We start from the raw sequence: 19,378 nt of genomic DNA on the forward strand, positions 1-19,378 counted from the left end.
TTTATTTTAGCTTTTGTGCAAAACTGTGCTAGAGACTTTTGTGCAAAACTGTGCTAGAGACTACACATGCGCCTCGCATGTGTGACGTGAACCGAGGCACAGCCAACCCTACCACTGCACGGCGGCTTAAGTGGCTGCACGTCGGACATGCGATGTCTGTTGTGAAGTCCAAATAATTACATATTTTTGCACGCACACAACACAAAAATTGCTTGCCAAGTGAAGTCAACAAGCACACCATTGGTTGTTATTAATTCTGAGGCACAGCATATGTGTGATCGACGGGGAAATGCGAGGTGGATCGGAAAATAGCTTTGATCAGTCCATTACAGCCCAGTCAAAAGTTTTTGCGTTCCCAGCCCCATGAGCCGCCCGGAAGGGGTGGAGACTTAGGTGCCCCATAAAGTAGACTAAGAGTTGACTAAACATATTAATCATTCAACTTATCAATAATAGCCCGTACCAGTTCCTTCTCCAGAGCTTTGATGCGGTCCTCGTAGAGCTGCTTCTGATTGGTCAGCTCCTGCTGGGCCATCTCCTTGGCAACCTGGATGCCCTGCATCATCTCCTCTTTGGCCTTCAGACGAGCCTCCTCGATCTCTGCCTCCAGCCTGCAGGAGAAACACACATACACACATATTACACACACAAGCCTCCAGGAAGAAGCGCGCGCGCGCACGCACGCACGCACGCACGCACGCACGCACGCACGCACGCACGCACGCACGCACGCACGCACGCACGCACGCACGCACGCACGCACGCACGCGCGCACACACACACACACACACACACACACACACACACACACACACACACACACACACACACACACACACACACACACACACACACACTTCTTAATGTCAACGTCTAGTCTGCGAGAATTGGCTGAATCAGGGTTTCAAACTACCGGTAAGCCTACATGACCTTTTGAATGACCTTCACCCATATGTTCCCAAAATGCCCTGATCCAGGGGTCACTGCCCATCTCCCTTTCTGAGAAGTTGATCTACATTCTCCCCCAGTTTTTTTTCTGTTAAACTGCTACCACATACAGGGACAGACTAACAGACCTGAAGGCCGACAGACAGACCGACAGACAGACATCCTTCAGCATTGGGTTCCAAGGTTCCAGGGTTCAGCCTGACCCTCTGACACCCCCTCGGCAGCGAGCACAGGAAGGATTAAGCAGCAGAGGGTTCCAGCCCACCCCTCGTCACGGCTAAACTAAACCCCTCATTTTAGAACATGGAAAAACCATGTCCACTGGCTTTCCCACTCTACTGCCCTACACACACACACACACACACACACACACACACACACACACACACACACACACACACACACACACACACACACACACACACACACACACACACACACACACACACACACACACACACACACACACACACACACACACACACAACCACACACAAAGGCATGCTGTCACTCAAGCACAAAAGCAGATGGTTGTGTGTGTGTGTGTGTGTGTGTGTGTGTGTGTGTGTGTGTGTGTGTGTGTGTGTGTGTGTGTGTGTGTGTGTGTGTGTGTGTGTACTGACTTGGCCCTCTGTGCGGCGAGCAGCTCGTTCTTGGCGTATTCGAAGTCCTTGTGTCCTGGGTCTCCGGCCCCTGCGCTGCTCCAGCAGGACGCTCTCTTGCCGCTCTGGACCTCCGCTGGGTGGTTGAAGCGGAAGTAGTGGTCACCTCCCAGGATCACACGGTCACCCTACAGACAGGAGACGAGAGATACATGTTCAATATCTACCCATAATACCTCCCAGGACCACATGGTCACCCTACAGACAGGAGAGGAGAGGTACATTAAATATTTACCTACAATACCATCAAGGATCACAATCACCCCACAGAAAGGACGAGAGATACATGTTCAATATCTACCCATAATACCTCCCAGGATCACACGGTCACCCTACAGACAGGAGACGAGAGGTACATTTAATATCTACCCATAATACCACCCAGGAACACACGGTCACCCCACAGACAGGAGGAGAGATACATGTTCAATATCTACCCATAATACCTCCCAGGATCACACGGTCACCCTACAGACAGGAGACGAGAGGTACATTTAATATCTACCCATAATACCACCCAGGAACACACGGTCACCCCACAGACAGGAGGAGAGATACATGTTCAATATCTACCCATAATACCACCCAGGACCACACGGTCACCCTGGAATCGACAGGAGAAAGCATAGGATCACCCAACAGACGTACATTACAGTCTACAGTAGTAATCACCACCCAGGATCACACAATCACCCTTGACACCACAGGAGAGGAGCAGTAGACCACATTTTGTCAGTCAGCAGTAGAGTTAGCATAGGCAGCATGTTTACACACCCTGGACACCACAGCAGAAAGCATAAGATCGCCCTACAGTCAGAGACATGAGCTCTTTTTCCATCAACAAATTGATTCGCTTTAATGTGATACACATCGAGAAGTTAGTGAAACATGTGTGATGGAAAAACAGCTATATCGCTCCATCGCTGGTTTAGTTGCACAAAGTTAATTTGCTCAGAATATATGGTTTTGAAGGGAAGTTGTATTGTTACATAAGCGACGGAAAAAGGTTTGATGTGATCTAGAACAGTGGTTCCCAACCTTTTTCTTAAGGGACCCATGTTTTTACTATTGTAAGCTTTGGTGACCCAACCACGCGAGCGCCCGCACGAGACGGAGCCACAAGATGCCCTCCGTTTCCTGCGAAAACTTATTTTAGTTATTTTATTCCTCAATTTGTCTTTGGTCAAATATAGAATAAATGTTTAATGTAGCACTTACAATTTGTTGCGTCTATGCATGTATTAGTTAAATGCTTTGTCTTTTATTCAACATGGGCTATATATATTTAAAACGAAACCCCTTAAAATCAAGAGGGCTCCGCGACCCCCTGTGGATCTTTGGCGACCCATAAGGGGGGTCCCGACCCATAGGTTGGGAACCACTGATCTACAACACCCATGCAGGCGCAGAAGCTACGGCTAGACCTGGCTTCAGAGTTCCAACACTTGCTCGAACACCTGGTGTTGCATCTCGTGCAGGATATTCTTTTTTTCCTACGTTCTAATCACATACTGTGTGTTCTATTCCGCTAAAATGTTGATAGAAAATCATCTAATCTGGCGACTCAGAAAAATGTGCATCAACACCGTTGACCGTGATGCCGTTTCATTTCGCTAGAATTGGCGTGCTGATGGAAAGCCAATCGGACACATCTTATATAGCTACAATATGATGCGCTTTAACTTTTAATTCGCCTCTGAAACACGAATGATCCAATCAGGGTCATCAGATGGGTGGCAAAGGCATTTTTCTTGGTCACAAGTTCAATATAGCTGAAATGGTGCGTCAAGAATTATAGATTATTTAGCCAATAACATACAAGGACTTTTGACAAGCAAGGAGCTGAATTCGAAAACGTGTCGGTTGTGGGGGGTACCCAGATGGTAATGTGAAGACGAATGTGAGTGTTTCCACTCCCTCCCCCAACCAGGTGATCCTGATTTCTAAATACTGTATTTTGACATAAATTTAAAAAAAATATGTAAATCCTCCAGATAGCTGAGTACGAGAGAGTGGAAAACCACGGCTTCAGGAAATGGCTGGTAGTGCTAGGTTGCTAAAGTCTCAAAGCGTAACACTGTTTACTTTCTATGGCTGACACAAATTAAACCCAACACCACTGCAATATAAACAGCTGGGCTTGGGGCACACATGGCAGGAAAATCAAGTTTGAGGGGAAAATGTACTGAGGGGGAAGAAAAAGGGATTTTTCCCCTAATACACTGCATAGCATTTGTTTCTGTAAGTGAATCATCTTAAACACATTGCACCATACAGGTAACAACGTAAAATCACACAGGTAACTGGTGCATTAAAACAAGGGAAGGCCTATTACTACTGCATATCAACAGCACAGTATTCCCGAGGCCCCATCTGAAAGCGCACCGCCCCCGTTGGCAGGCAGCATCTGCAGTAGACTGATGAACTGCTGAGGAGAGCAGAGCTGTGTGTGTGTGTGTGTGTGTGTGTGTGTGTGTGTGTGTGTGTGTGTGTGTGTGTGTGTGTGTGTGTGTGTGTGTGTGTGTGTGTGTGTGTGTGTGTGTGTTCTGCTGAGGAGCGGAGTCAACGCTGGCACACGGCACCCTGACCACCATGGAACATTTGTTACAATAGTTTGCTTAAGCTGCACTCTCCAACTGTTGACAGCACAAACCGTGTGATTGAAAAATGTTCATTTAGCATGAAAAAGAAGGGAAAAAGTGGAGGAAAAAAAAGAGAGACAAAAAGTCTAGCAGGCCACAAGTTCAGTTACACTTCTCTTTCCCCCCATTTCTACACTGTAGAAAACTGTAGAGCATTGGAGTATAGAGAGTAAAGAGAGCAAAGCAGTAGAGAGTAGAGTAGTGTAGTGTAGTGTAGTGTAGAGTATAAGATTAGAGAGTAGAATAGAGAAAGTAGTGAGGAAACGGTGTTAGAGAATTAGGGTATAGGATAGAGTAGCACAGTAGAGAGCAAAGTAGTAGAAAGTGAAGTATTAGACTACAGAGTAGAAGTGGACAGTGGACTAGAAATGACGATGATGATAATAATAATAATAATAATAATAATAATAATAATCTGTTTTGTATAGCGCTTTTCTAGACACTCAAAGACGCTTTACACCCATAACATAAAAACGAACGTTAACAGACACTCAAAGACATACAGAGATTAAACAAGAGTACCACAGAGGGACACAACAAAAATAGACGGCAATGGAAGGTTTTAAGTCCAGGGTGATATGGAACGCTCATGTTTATGGAGAGATACAAAGACCCACAACTGGAGCAGCGATGAAAGGCTAGTGGATGGGATACGATAAGTAGAAGTAGAAGTAGTAGAGTAGAGTACATATAGCATAGTATGAAAGTACCGATAGTAGACGGGGGAGTAGTAGAGTGAGTAGTTGCGTAGCCGTAGAGTAGAGAATGATGTGGTAGTGTAGAGAAGAATAGTAGATTAGTACAGTAGAGTAGCAGAAAAGAGTAGAATTGTAGCCACTGTATTTTCTCCTCTCGTCTTACATGTTGCAGGACAGTGGCCTCGGACACAAGGTTCCCATTCACAAAGGTCTTGGCATTCTCCATGGGCAAGATGCTGACTGTTCCATCGACATTGGAAATGACACTGAGAAGAGAAGAGAGAGGGGGAAAGGAGGAGAGCGGAAAAAATCAGACTCTGCCATGAATCACATGTGAGGAGAAGTGTTTCAGTCATATGTATAAACTTACTAAAGCACTGCAGGCTCGCTTTCAGACCTAGACTGAGAGGGCCGACCTAGTTGCTTGCAATAGCCAATCAAACTCAATCGCCGTCAACCAGCTATTGTTCCACTGCACACAGTAGCCATTTTTTGGGTTCCTGCTGGTCTACAGCAGTTTCGTGTATGGATATAACTTAAAGGGCCCTTTTTCAGAATAACTTCTAAAACAATCGTACAAATATATATACAGTACAGCATGTTAAGGCTGTGAACGTGTGAACGAATTCCAACAACTTTTCTCAAATAGTTCCAACCTCAACATTAAAACATCATTTCACCACCTTTGATGCATTCGGTTTGTGCAGTACAGACCAGAGGAACACTTCAGCTTCTTCAACACTTTTTCTTAATGTGCTGTGTATAGTGTGTATAGAGTATAGTGGCTCACCAGTAGTTATGCTACGAGCACCCCGGACAGCTGGGCGTCGGCTATGAGACTATATCATAGCGTATATAGAGTGTGTTTAGTGCAGGGGTCGGGAACCTTTTTCATTTGACGGGCCACTAAGTCCTCCAAAGCCGTACTATGGACACAAACCAGGATTTCCTACTGCATTAAAGGCGGCCACCTGTTCAACAGACTCCAACTTCACTAGGTCCCCTGAATATAGAACATCATTGTATTGCAAATGTAATTTCTAAGATTGCTTTCATGTCATATTTCATGTGAAACTGCATAACATTAAAATATTTCTGGGGCTGGATAAGATGGCCCACGGGGTTTTAGGCATAGCACAGCCTAATAACAAATTTTCCATGCTTTCTTCAGGGTGTCTACAGGTTTGCCCAAGTCAAAATTAAGACATTTTAAGACCTTTCAATACCATTTTCCAAATAAAATTCAGACCAACTTGCTGCGTTTACAGGTTTTAGCAAGTCAAAATTAAGATATTTTAAGACTTTTCAATACCATTTTTCAAATGAAATTAGGACCAACTCGCAAGATCATACACATGTTCAAATGAAGCACAAAAACCAATTGGTTATTTACATTAATGCAGCCGTTTGAAAACACAAAACTATACACAATGAAACTTTACACTAAATAAAATTCAATAATGCGTTCTAAATTACACTACATGGCTACAACTCCCGATTTCCGTCGCAAAGTTCATCACATGGCTGACATAATTATTCCTCCCTAAATTAAGCTCCACAAATTTAAGACATTTGGGTTGAAAATTTAAGACAAAATAAGACTTTTCAACGCCTTATTTGGCAAAAATGTAAGACTTTTTAAGACTTTTTAAGGACCCGCGGCCACCCTGTTTCTTGTACATATCTTTGCATGTATGTATGCATGCGTTATTAGACTACATCTTATTTTGTGTTGAAATGAATTAAAGCTATTCTAATTTAGATGCGTCATCATTCTGTGTCCTTCTCAACGGCCTTCCAAGCACTGTAGAGCCCCCCATTGAGAAACACTGGTCTAGTGCATAGAGTCTGACACAGGAGCTGTGCTTCCTCACCAGTGATTATCAGCGATGAGCGCCCCAGACAGCTGGATGTCGTGAGCGGACTCTGACTTGAGGCGGCCCACTCTTGTGGTTCCCTCCTTAATCATGTACAGCAGCATCTCCGACAGCTGGGGGTCCTCGTTCAGATTCACCAGGTTGGGAAGTCGGTTATCCACCTTAAACGTCACCCCAGCACGCTATACGGAGGGAATAGAGATTGCATTACCTTATGTTTAGAACATACTTTTATCCAAAGTGACTTACAGCACTAACATACAATGTGCGAGGAAAAAAACAGAGTGGGAGGGTGGGCAGAGTGCGGGTGAGAAACGGAGAGAGAGAGAGAGAGAGAGAGAGAGAGAGAGAGAGAGAGAGAGAGAGAGAGAGAGAGAGAGAGAGAGAGAGAGAGAGAGAGAGAGAGAACAGAGTAACATGGTGAAAATGAGTCATCCATTGAAGCCCATTGTGCATGCCAAGAGCAGGAAGAACAGAAGCACAAATAACTTTTCATGCTGAAAATATCCCACATAAACAAGGCCAGAAAAACATGAACCAAATAACTAACACTTGGAAATTCAAACATTAATGAAGCTGGAAAGAATATGCTCATTTTTAAAAATTAATTTAAATGCTCATATCCTGTTAGCTGAATCACCTACCAGTGTTATGAAACGATTATTAACGGAAAACACACATACACGAACATACGTGTGCACATACACACACCTAGTCTAGAATGGACTAGAGTAGAGGGAAAATAAGTGGAAGTGGTCTAGTATCCATGACTGTATCTTGAACAGCCTACTGGGGTCATATTAAGGGGAAAGGGTCCATTGTAGTGTTTTTTCATCAGGGGCTCTATAGCCCTCTCGGGGGTGTTAGGGAGCCCTAGGTGGACGTTGAGAAAAAAAACAGCTGAGATTGGGCATGCTTAGTTGCAATTAGGGGGCATTAGTCGATTTTATTTTTAAAAGTGCAAGATTGTGGCCAGAGTAGGTATTGCAACTATGCTTCTCATCGAAACTGTGCTATATACTACGGTAGTATGACCAAAGGACAGTGCGTTTTGCAGCTAAAAATGCCCATTTCTGGAAATTCAAAATGGCAGACCATGGAGAAGATTCCCCTTTTCAAATAGGTAAATGAATACTTAGAATTTAATGGTGGTGGTAAGTCTTTGTTAAAAAGCGAACATTTTTGAATGGACAGCGTGATTTCTGGACATGAACTACTAAAAATATTACACCGTGCACCTTTAAGACTAAGGGGGGAGTTGGCAGGCTTCTGATGTGGTCAAGGGGGAGTTTGATCAAAAAAGGAGGAGAACCACTGGTCTATTGTCTCTGTTATCTCACCTGCAGTTCTTTGGTCTCCTCTTTCTTGCGCATCTCTGCCTGCTCCAACTTCTCCCTCCAAGCTCTGATGACAACGGACACAGAGAGATATTCGACACTCAGGAAAACAAAGCCCTCATGTTGTAATGAACACACATACCTCATAGTAGCCCGACTGGTAGGGCCAGGTCCAAACAAAATTATTTTGTAATTACACACAAGATGACACAAGTTCTAAGCATAGCGAGTAGCACTAATGACCTGTGAACTTCAGCAAGCTAACACACCCTCACTGGTGCACCTCAAACTGTCACACTCACCGGTATACAACTCATCTTGCTGCCTTAGCTGCATCTTGAGGGTGGCCATCTCTCTCTCTCTCTCACACTCACACACACACACACCCCTCTGGTCCTCACCTGTGCACCTCTGCGAGTTCTCTCTCCTGCTGAGTGAGCTGCATCTTGAGTGTTGCGATCTCCTGTTGGCACAGCCGCATCTTCTCAGGCTCAATGCCCCGAGCGCTCATCTGGACGGCACGGAGCTTCTCCACCTCCGCTTTCAACTCTATACACACACACACACACACACACACACACACACACACACACACACACACACACACACACACACACACACACACACACACACACACACACACACACACACACACACACACACACACACACACACTCACACACACAATTACATGTACATATGGACATAAATATTATAGATACAATGATGCTAAGTCACAATCCAATGCAGGTCTCAAAATAAGAGCAGTTTTAAGGATACAAACAATACCTCCTTCTCCAAATATGACGGCTACCAATAAGGGGTCTTACACACCAGGGCGGTAAAGCGTCGCGGAACGGCCGCGTTTTTTACCGGCGGCGGTGAAAATACATTGAAACCTATCTGTCCTTACACACCAACCGGCGGTAGTCGGGCGTCAGCGGCGCGGGAGCCGGCTCCGCGCCGCGCTGCATTTGGAAAATAGAACTCGAGCGTATTTTTCACGCCGGCGACCGGCGGTGTCTCATTCAAATGAATGGCAAAGTAGCATGCTAGCTTTGGCTGTGGCTAGGGTTTTGAATAGGACTGGCCGCGCACGCCGACGCTGTCAGTGTGAAAGGCAGAGAAAAACACGCCGGCCAAAACTAAGCAGAAAGACCGCGCTCGTCCCGTGACCGTTCCGTTCCGCCTTGGTATGTTTTGGCCCTTAGAGGATATTGAGCAATATTTGGCTATTTGCCCTCGTTTTCATGAAGCCAACCATCCTTAGACCCCTAGTGACCTTGTACATGTCCCACACACACACACACGCACACACACACGCGCGCACACACACACACGCACACACACACACACACACACACACACACACACACACACACACACACACACACACACACACACACACACACACACACACACACACACACACACACACACACACACACCCTTCAACTCTACAGACATGCAAATTCTATACATAGAAAATAAATGGGACAGTCTAGTTTACTGCTCTAAGACTACATACACAGAAAACTATTCAGCTCTAATAACACACTGAAATAAAAGATTGCATGTTTGTAAATATTTCCATTGTTCCACCTCACAAAATCATCAAGTTACACACAGGAAGCCAACATACAAATCAAATACAAAGCAAATACACAAAAATAGATACAAAAAACTCTTTGGCATGGAGGTGCTTTGAGTCAACTTCATAGTTGTGATACTGTGCAATACAGTACATGTTGTATTGAATTGTATGACCGCACAAAACTTAATTTTTGCATTAGTTAGGAGGTGCCTTTTCGAGAACTGTGACCGCCAGTTCGGCTTCTCGACAGCACCATCTGATGGTGGTCAGTATGTACTGCAGCTGTGAACTCGTGTTTGAACATGAGCTGTATGACAGCTTTAGCTCCCAGCTGAGTGACGGCGCATATATACCTGAGGACAAGGCTGCACGCTAGCACAGGTAATTGGAAAAGAAGGAGGAGAGGTGATGGATGGATACTGCAGGGGAACGACAGAGATGGACAGAGGGAGAGAGGGATGGAGAGATGGAGAGAGGGACGGAGAAGGCCACTGACCTTTGATAAGTTTGCCATTGGTGGCGAGAGAGAGAGAGAGAGAGAGAGAGACAGAGACAGAGACAGAGACAGAGACAGAGAGAGAGAGAGAGAGAGAGAGAGAGAGAGAGAGAGTGAGTGAGTGAGTGAGAGAGGGAGAGAGAGAAAAACCTGACCTTCCTCCCCTTCTGATGGTCCCAGTGTGGTCCCCCTGCTACAACACGGCCCGACTAAACCACATTCTGCTTCTCTTGGTGACTAACCTAATGAGAGAAGTGGAGAGCTTACAATGCCACTAGCCTCGGATGGGTTTTGGCACTGGTGCCCTCACCGGCCGACAGAGACACATACAGAAGGGGAGCGCGAGAGAGCGAGAGAGAGTGGCAGAAAGAGAATGAGAGAGGGAGAAAGAGAAGTGCAGCGCTATAAAGGGCCGTACACACACGTCGCTGCTATTTACTCGCTACTTGCTCACTCGCCTACTTGCCACTCGCTCTGGGTGATTTTGTTTACTGGTTGTCATGGTTCCCGCTGTCCGCGCCAATAACGTCCGTACGAAACTAAATGTAGGCATACGCTGTTTAACGTTGATCGTGTGCTGTGCACAACCATGCATATGAGCCTTTGATGGTGTACACTGTATTGTATGTATTTTCCTCAACACTTCAAAGTGTGATGGCGTGCAGAAGTTGGGTGGTCAGAACACCACAGGGGCAACGTCACCTGTCAATAATCTGTATCCTGCATTCCAATTGGTTACTCGCTTAACTCGCGTCGCTCGAAGATAAAATAAGTTTATCTCGGAACCCGCCCACATCGCATCGCTTGTACTCTCCTCGCCTACTCGCCAGCGAGACTCGCTGGAACACGTAGACATTCTATTGACTTCATCCGCTGAGCGAGTAACTAGCAGCGACGTGTGTGTACGGCCCTTAATGCTACTAGTACTGACCTCTGATGAGTTTGCCGTTGGAGTAGTTGGTGTAATGCTACAGACTAGAGAGCTGCTACTGACCTCTGATGACCTTGGTGGTGTTCTACTGACCTCGGATGAGTTTGGCGTTGGTGTCCTCATTGACCTTGGCGATGTTGATGATCATGCGCGCCTGCTGGGCGTAACGGAGCGTGCTCAGACTCTCCTCAACGTTACTGGCCGCCGGGCTGATGGTGGCAATCATGGTCGTCTTGGAGTTACCACCCAGAGACTCCTTTAGCAGCCTAGAAACAAAAAAAAAGGAACACACAAAGAAACAAACACCATGGGAATCAGATGCCCAACATACAACACACACACTGATGGTGACGATCATGGCTGTCTTGGAGTTACCATCCACAGATTTCTTCAACACACACACACACACACACACGCACGCACACGCACACACGCACACACACACACACACACACACACACACACACACACACACACACACACACACACACACACACACACACACACACACACACACACACACACACGCACACACACACGCACACACACACACACACACACGGCAGGAGTGAAATAACTTCAGTGTAAAGAACTTCTTTTCACCATGTGACCATGCTCATTACTGTTTAAAATGTCAGTGGCCTTCTAAAACGCATACACACAAAACATACATCACTTTTACTACCTAATGCTGCTGAGGCTTAAATACTACACTGTCAACAGTTTTGGGGTAATATCTACAAGCGCCACCACAGTCTTCCATCTTTCCTTCCCGTCTATGGCGTAGTAAATTATAAAGCCAAATTATGAAGGGACCGATAATAGCAGGCCTCGCTCCTGTTTCACGAGCAGCAGTGGCCTTTAAAATATGTTCTGGGTTTGGCCACCGTGACACATGTCCCTGTTACTTCCTCACACACGCACACACATGCGTAATGCTTCGCAGAATGCTTTGTAAGTCAGCAGTCTAGTTTGGCCACTGCCACCGCTGCTTGGCATGTGTGAGGACGATATGGGACACAAGATATGGGATTAAAGCCCCACTACGTAAATAGGAATATTTCTCAAACCCTTCCTAGCCACTCCCCACTGAAGCTCCATCTAATGTCTTCCTGAACATCCACAAAGTTGTAAAAACGCATGTCCAAAGATAGTCAATATGGTAGACACAGATAAATCAAAATACGCTATGCAAAGGAGTGTGCTTGAAGTGATACTGTCCCATTTTTGGAAATAAGTTTATTTTACACCTTCCCTTGAGTAAAATTATAGGGTTTTACCATTCTCCTGTACTTTCAACCGTTCTCTGGGTATGGCCGTGCAAATTTTACCTCCATGCTAGCAGTTAACATTGAGTCCGATGAGACCAGCTCGCGGCTAACTGGTCTCAAAGGACTCAATGTTAACTGTTATCTTGGAGGTGAAATGTGCACTGCCATAACTAGAAAACGGGGTTAAGTACAGGAGAACGGTAAAAGCCTATTATTTAACTCAAGGGAGGTGTGAAATAAGCTTATTTCCAAAAATGGGTCACTATTAGTCCGGTCTCCATAGGGGCATGATCCTCTCCTTCTTCTTCTCTTTCTGTGGTGTTTGGTGCTTGACTGTGCTATCACCATCTACAGCGCCATTCATTCTCAACCTCTGCTGGTCTAAAGGGGTGTTCACCCGACGATACATTGATCACGGAAAAGTACAGTCTTGAATCGTCTCTGCCGTATTCGCTGTCTCTGGTATGTTTAATGATCTTCGAGACATTGTTTTTTTATGTTTAACACATGTGATTTTCTTCACATAGACAAAGGATGTGGTCAACTAAAGAGTGTTCATTTGCGGAGCAATAAGCATAAGCATAAGCATTGGCTGAACAGTCATTAATTAATAGCTCAAAAATGTTACATTATGCTTCTTTAAGATACCCTACTTACCAGGTGAGGACGGACTCTCGGTACGGGATGAAGACGCGTTTCCTGTTCTGGGACTGTTCACTCAGCGCCGAGATGACCTTTCCCAAGGTCAACAGGGACTTGTTGATGCTGGCCCCCTCCTGCACACATACAGAACAACACTGTCAATCACTCAAACACAGTGTTGGCACTCAGGTATGTGGTGACAGGCAGGTGTCGCTTCTTTTGTCATGCCATTTCCACCAGGTTGAGTGAGGTATCTGTGTATGTGTGTGTGCGTGTGTGTGTGTGTGTGTGTGTGTGTGTGTGTGTGTGTGTGTGTGTGTGTGTGTGTGCGCGTGTTTACCCGTAGTCTGTCTCCAGTAGTCTGTGCGGATGAACAGCGTTCGCTGCCGGCTAAATCCACCAGGTTGATGCGGCTGGTGATGGTGTGGTCGTGTTCCTCCCCCTCCACCAACTCCGTCTGAAGACAGACAAGAAACACATGCACACACACACACACACACACGCACACACAGATGTAAGCGTGCGCACACGCACACACACACGCGCACACTCACAGAGACAGAGACGCGCACACACACACATACACACACAGTAAGGTAGTTTATTACAGGATTACAGGAGCAATGCAGACTGTCCTGTGTATATAAAATCTCCATTTGTTTTCTGTTGGCAATGCACACATGTTTGTCATGCCAATAAAGCTCACTTGAACTCAGTCAGAGTGGAACAGGAAAGCCTGAATCTTTTGTTTCACTGCACAGGGAACTGTATGAAAAAGAGGATAATGGTCTTCTTGAGTGTTGGCTCGCGCCTCACCTTGGTCTGGGTGAGCACCAGCGTGAAGACCGAGTGGGATCTGGAGCTCTTGTCGTTCATGCCAGTAGCAGCAGTGGCCCTCTGCTTATTACCCAGCTCAAGCCAGCCCTGCAGGGGAGAGAGAGAGAGAGAGAGAGAGAGAGAGAGAGAGAGAGAGAGAGAGAGAGAGAGAGAGAGAGAGAGAGAGAGAGAGTGATATTACTGAGTTACAGCACTAGAGTCCATCTTCCATTACATCAGTCTGCCTCTGACCTGCAGATGTTTCCCATGTGTGGAGAAAATGAAGCAGACCAGAGCAGACACTGTAGCCAAGACATTATGGTGGAGAGACCAGGCACTATACTGTACCCTACGGCAGCCAAGCCATTATGGTGGAGAGACCAGGCACTTATGCTGTATCCTATGGTAGCCAAGACATTGTGGTGGAGAGTGAGACCAGGTGAAGGTGAAGATGGCATACCTTCTCTCTAAACCAGGGGTGTCAAACATACGGCCCGCGGGCCACATCCGGCCCGCCAGAGGGTTCCATCCGGCCCGGATGTAAAAAAAAAAAAAAAAAAAAAAAATATTTTTTTTTTTTTTAAATGAAATAACCGAAATGCGCAATTACGGCCCTCGGGACAAAATCGAGACCTGCATGACATTAACCCAATGGTCCCTCTGTTACACTGTATATATGTAGTAAAGTGCACATCACACTTCTATTATAAATAGTGAATTTGTACTGTAACAGGCATTTGATAAAGCTCATATATTATAGACCTGATATATAGAGATAAAATGTTAATACTTCTTATTCGTATTGTATTGGTATTGGTTGTAATTAAATAATAAATATATTTGGATTTGTATTGGTTCCTATTAAGCACAAACTGTAATCGTGATGTTAGAATGCATGAAAATGCAGGAAATTACATATAAGAAATACAAAAATTTCTGGGGGGGGGAACCCCCAGACCCCCTGCCAAAATGAACTGTTCCATATTTAATTAATTAACGGTTGCCAATGAATGAATGAAGTCAAGGCATTTGCATTGGATTATCAGTATTGCATTGCTTTCTACATATTCAACACACTTAAAACGTGATAGTACTGAACACTAATCCTCTGCTTTACTTTTTTTTTTTTTTGCGATGATGTTACTAATGCGGCCCGCTTGAGGTCCACATGGGTTGTATGCGGCCCCCGGACCAAAATGAGTTTGACACCCCTGCTCTAAAGCTTGCGTCCATGCCATGCAATTCAGAGAAACTGTTTTGAAAAGCCAATACTGTAACGAAGAAAAGCCAAAGACAAAGCTTCTCAGTTTCTCTGAATTGCATCCAGCTCCAGTGCTGTGTGCAACTCCTTTTTTTCTCCTCCGGAGAGTGAGACAAACCACTGTGCCGTAGAGCAGAGCAGGCACTGCATCCTACCATAGACAAGACATTATGGTGCAGCCCAGGATTTAAGACCATGGCGCTGGACCGTATTTTAGTCAAGACAATGTGGAGGAGACTAGGCACTATACTGTACTATACTATACTGCACTATAAAACTATCCCGTCCAGATGTAATGGTGGGGTGCAAGCATTGTGGTCCAATTCCAAATGGCATGTTAGGGGGGGGGGGGGGGGGGGGGGGGTGGGGGGGGGGGGGGGGGGGGGGGGGGGGGGGGGGGGGGGGTAAATAATAATAATCACCTGGATGTCTGCATAGGAGCCCACCACGTTCCTGCAACACACAAACACATTTAGGATGAACATGTTTTTGTTGACCCTCCTTCTGTCAGGTTGATTCCAAGTTTACAAGCAGTTGACAACCAAGGGTTAAAAAGAGAAAAAAAGGTGAATTAAAAGCAGTACTCACGTGGAGAGGTCGGCCACATAGGGTCCATGTACTGGATGCTCACGCACTCGCAGCTAGTAAAAGACACAAGACAGCGTCGTTTCCCCAACTGCTTCACTACTACTTGCGCACTAATATGCATGTGACACAAGTTGACTTCAAACAAGACTTTGGCAAAGGGAATCAGTGAGGCGGGTTAAAAAGCGTGCAGACCTTCCTTTATGTTTCATGGCTAAACAGTAGTCCTTGTGAACTGAGATGTGAAACTCACCGGTAGCCGTTTCTGGCTCTGTTCGTCCTTGGCGATGAGCAGATCGTGGATCTTTTCATTGTACACCTCAAAATAGCTCATCTCCAGGTGACATGAGATCTGGTGGATTTAAAGTCATGTTACATTTAATTGCATCACAGCAGATGGACTCATCTCACACGAATCAGTTAGATAAGCAGTATTGGTTACAGTCCCTGAAGCAGTGTGGGGTTTAACAACTCTCTAACCATTAGGTCACAACTGCCACTAATTGCTACATATCAGGACTCCTATGTAATAATCTTCTATTATAATCTCAGAAACACATGCCTTGCACACAGCCTGACCCCATCAAAAATAAAAAGGCATGGTGATGAAAAAGCCCAAGTATTAACGCAACCATAAAACTATGCTGACCAAGTATCGCTGTAACCGTGAGACTATGCCAAGCCAACATGGCTGCAAAGTGAGAGGCTCACCTCTTTATTGTCGTTGTCGGGCAGCCTGGAAAATAGCTCCTGACAGAAGCGTGGCGTCATCCCCGCCTCCTCTCCAAAGCCCATCATGCTGCACAGACCAGACACAGAGCAGCAATGACACGGGAGACACTCTACGAAACCCAGACATCAACACCAGGCCAACAGCACTGCAGCCAAACCCTCATTGCACGGACTGCCCGATTATGAGTGTGCGTGTCGATATGTGCCTTTGTCTCTGTGAGCATGCCTGTGTGTCTGGATATTATTGTGTGTCACATGAAGTGTGTGTGTGCGTGTGTGTGTGTGTCCCTCTCTAAACACACTACTCACGTGTATGACTTCCCCGACCCGGTCTGGCCGTATGCGAACAGGCAGGTGTTGAAGCCCTCGAAGGCTCTCTCCAGCAGCGGCCGTGCCAACCGCTCATACACCACCTGCTGGCTGGCAAAGTGGGGGTCGGCCTCGTCCACCGAGCAGAAGGAGAAGTCGTAGATGAAGGAGTAGCGCTTGGAGTCCGGATGCTGCACCACCGTCTCCTGGTTCTCCATGAAGATCACCTGGGAGGCCTTCTCCTTCTCTTCTCTGCAGGACAACACAGATGGAGAGCAATACACACCATGGTTCGTTCATTCATTCAGTAAACAAACATCTACGACAAACTCCACAACATCAGAACAACTGCAAAAAGCAAACATTTGAAAGTAACCCCCCACCGTAAGGCATCTGGGCCTACCCCCAACCCGAATGACCTCTGCTGCTCAGGCCATAACACAGCACATCTCAATGATATTGATGTTTTTTTTGTTTTTTAAAGGAAACCTCATATTAAATTGTCAAAAAACCCACATTTTCATGTTAGTACACATAAGCCATAGAAATGAGAGCCTTACCTTGTACTGAAAGGCCTCACTCTGACCGCCACAGTCACTGCGCTGTTCTCCATCTTGAAGGAGTCCTGAGTCAGCTCGGTACCCTGCAACACAGACTCCCTGGCCGAGGGTGAAGAGGCCCTGGACCTCAAAGATCCATTACCAAGAGCTGTGGGTGAAGAAGGCCTGGACCTCAAAGATCCATTACTGAGACCCGTGGGAGAAGAAGGCCTGGACCTCAAAGATCCATTACCAGGAGCTGAGGCGTTGCTGGATGCTGTTTTGGTGTGTGCTGTGCGTGGGGTGGTGATTGGCGTCCTAGTGGAGATCGGTGCCCTGTTGGTCGGCCTTGGTGCCCCTGGTCTTCCAGCTGAGGTGATCTGGGAGGGCGTCATGTGTCGCTCCAAGCTTGCAGACTTGGTGGGCACTCGTTTGTTGGCGTCCTTCCCAGCCAAACGCTCGAAAACTTCCTTCTTCGCGCTGATTTTGCTGAAGTGCGTGGTTCTGGTAGGGGTGGAGACGGTGTTGCTGCCCTGGCCGTCTGGCTTTGAAATGTCGGATTTGGTGGTCATCTCTGCGCGTTGTTTCTCTGCAAACTTGAGGGCTCGTTCACGCACGTGTGCAGGTGCGGGTGTGCGACTTGCAGAGGTGTCTCTGGCTGGATGCTTGACCAGCGTATCTCGGGTGCTACCTGTGCGTAAAACACCTGATGCACGGGGTGTGCGACTGTTTGGCTCACAGAGAATTTTAGACTTCCGTCGCGATTCGCCGCCACTTGGAGCTCGGTAACTCGGCTTTCGAACACTGTTTGGAGTTTTGTCAACTGATCCTCCTGTTCTTGTCCTTCGTTTCAAAGTTAGTCTCTTGGGCGGCTGAAATTGATTTTCAACATTGGACGTGTCTGAATGGTCGCCTTTCCCGTTGTCTTTATTTTCAGTTTTTCTTCTTTGAAGGGTGAGTCGTATACTTGAGTCATTCCCCTTCGTGGGGTCTGAGATTATGTAGGTCTTATTTGTCTCTTTAGATTTATCCACAGATGCTACGGACGCTACCGACGCTGACGTTTCATCCATGATGTCAGCTGTGCTGAGTTTTGACAGCTGATTCAAATGTTTTTTTTTCTTCTTATTTAAACAAACATGCAAGGCCCTCGTGGGGAGTTAGATTAATCGCAACTCCTCAATGTTCTGCTACCTAATTTGACTGTCAAATATAAAATTACAAAGCAATGCACATAGAGGTTGTCATCACTCCGTGTCACCAAAAGTTCCTGTAAATCAAAGAAGAACACTAAGATACGTGTATAGTCTTGGCTCGTCGTGTCAATATAGAAGCAACGTCAATTCAACAAGCATTAAAAACGAAGGTAATGTCCAAATTCAAAACACCACTCAGAGGTCTACTAGTGTCTGTCTAGCCACTGATAGGGTGTAGTCTGCCAGGGCAAAGCTTTCATTTGCGAGGTGTAGATAATGTTTACATTCAGTTATCCATTCAGGTATTAACGGCTAACGTTAGTTACATTATATTATCTACAACATATCTTTTGTTTCAAAATGTAACGTGGCCTGCAGCCATGCGTGCTGTATTTCCCATGCTAATCATCAGACTACCCGAACCAGAGTTAGGGCAGTTTTGTCCATAGTAACCGTAGAGGATAACATTAATTAACTAAAAAGATGAAACATAATTTACACCAATAGGCTATTCCAACAAACAAAGATACATTATAATGCGAATAACACAAAAAGAAAACACTCAACTAAGCCCACTTTGTTTACCTTTTCTCTATCGCTGTGCCTTCTCTTCCGTCTCTTTTCCGCTTTATTTTTCAAACTCCCTAGGACGTCTGTCATTGGTTGTTCTAAAAACATTACGTCACTAAAACACAGACTTGTAATGACTCTTATTCACCGGTTGATGGCAGCATTTCCTGCCCTATCTTCGCATATTTATATCCCCGAAACGCGGAGCGTCGGGGATGTAATGGTTTTGCGTGCACCGCCGCCGCCGCGTCCGCCGCGTCCGCCGCGTAAGG

The 19,378-nt window shown here is 45.9% G+C and overlaps 1 protein-coding gene across 1 annotated transcript in view; it reads right to left on the reverse strand.

Moving 5' to 3' along the window:
• Positions 1-18,271, reverse strand: part of kif14 (kinesin family member 14) — a 44,687-nt gene extending 26,416 nt beyond the window's left edge. The window contains exons 1-16 of the mRNA XM_063200839.1: positions 17,362-18,271; positions 16,802-17,053; positions 16,472-16,559; positions 16,014-16,112; positions 15,764-15,816; positions 15,598-15,628; positions 13,915-14,022; positions 13,439-13,555; positions 13,114-13,232; positions 11,279-11,451; positions 8,566-8,713; positions 8,168-8,231; positions 6,825-7,009; positions 5,114-5,216; positions 1,572-1,738; positions 464-611 (exon numbers count right to left, since the gene is read on the reverse strand). Of these exons, the coding sequence (XP_063056909.1) occupies positions 464-611; positions 1,572-1,738; positions 5,114-5,216; positions 6,825-7,009; positions 8,168-8,231; positions 8,566-8,713; positions 11,279-11,451; positions 13,114-13,232; positions 13,439-13,555; positions 13,915-14,022; positions 15,598-15,628; positions 15,764-15,816; positions 16,014-16,112; positions 16,472-16,559; positions 16,802-17,053; positions 17,362-17,912 (2,406 nt within the window). The 5' untranslated portion in view covers positions 17,913-18,271. The remainder of the gene's footprint in view (positions 1-463; positions 612-1,571; positions 1,739-5,113; positions 5,217-6,824; positions 7,010-8,167; positions 8,232-8,565; positions 8,714-11,278; positions 11,452-13,113; positions 13,233-13,438; positions 13,556-13,914; positions 14,023-15,597; positions 15,629-15,763; positions 15,817-16,013; positions 16,113-16,471; positions 16,560-16,801; positions 17,054-17,361) is intronic.
• Positions 18,272-19,378: the final 1,107 nt, after the last annotated feature.

Source organism: Engraulis encrasicolus, chromosome 6 (assembly GCF_034702125.1).
Source record: "Engraulis encrasicolus isolate BLACKSEA-1 chromosome 6, IST_EnEncr_1.0, whole genome shotgun sequence".
Classification (NCBI taxonomy): Eukaryota; Metazoa; Chordata; class Actinopteri; order Clupeiformes; family Engraulidae; genus Engraulis; species Engraulis encrasicolus.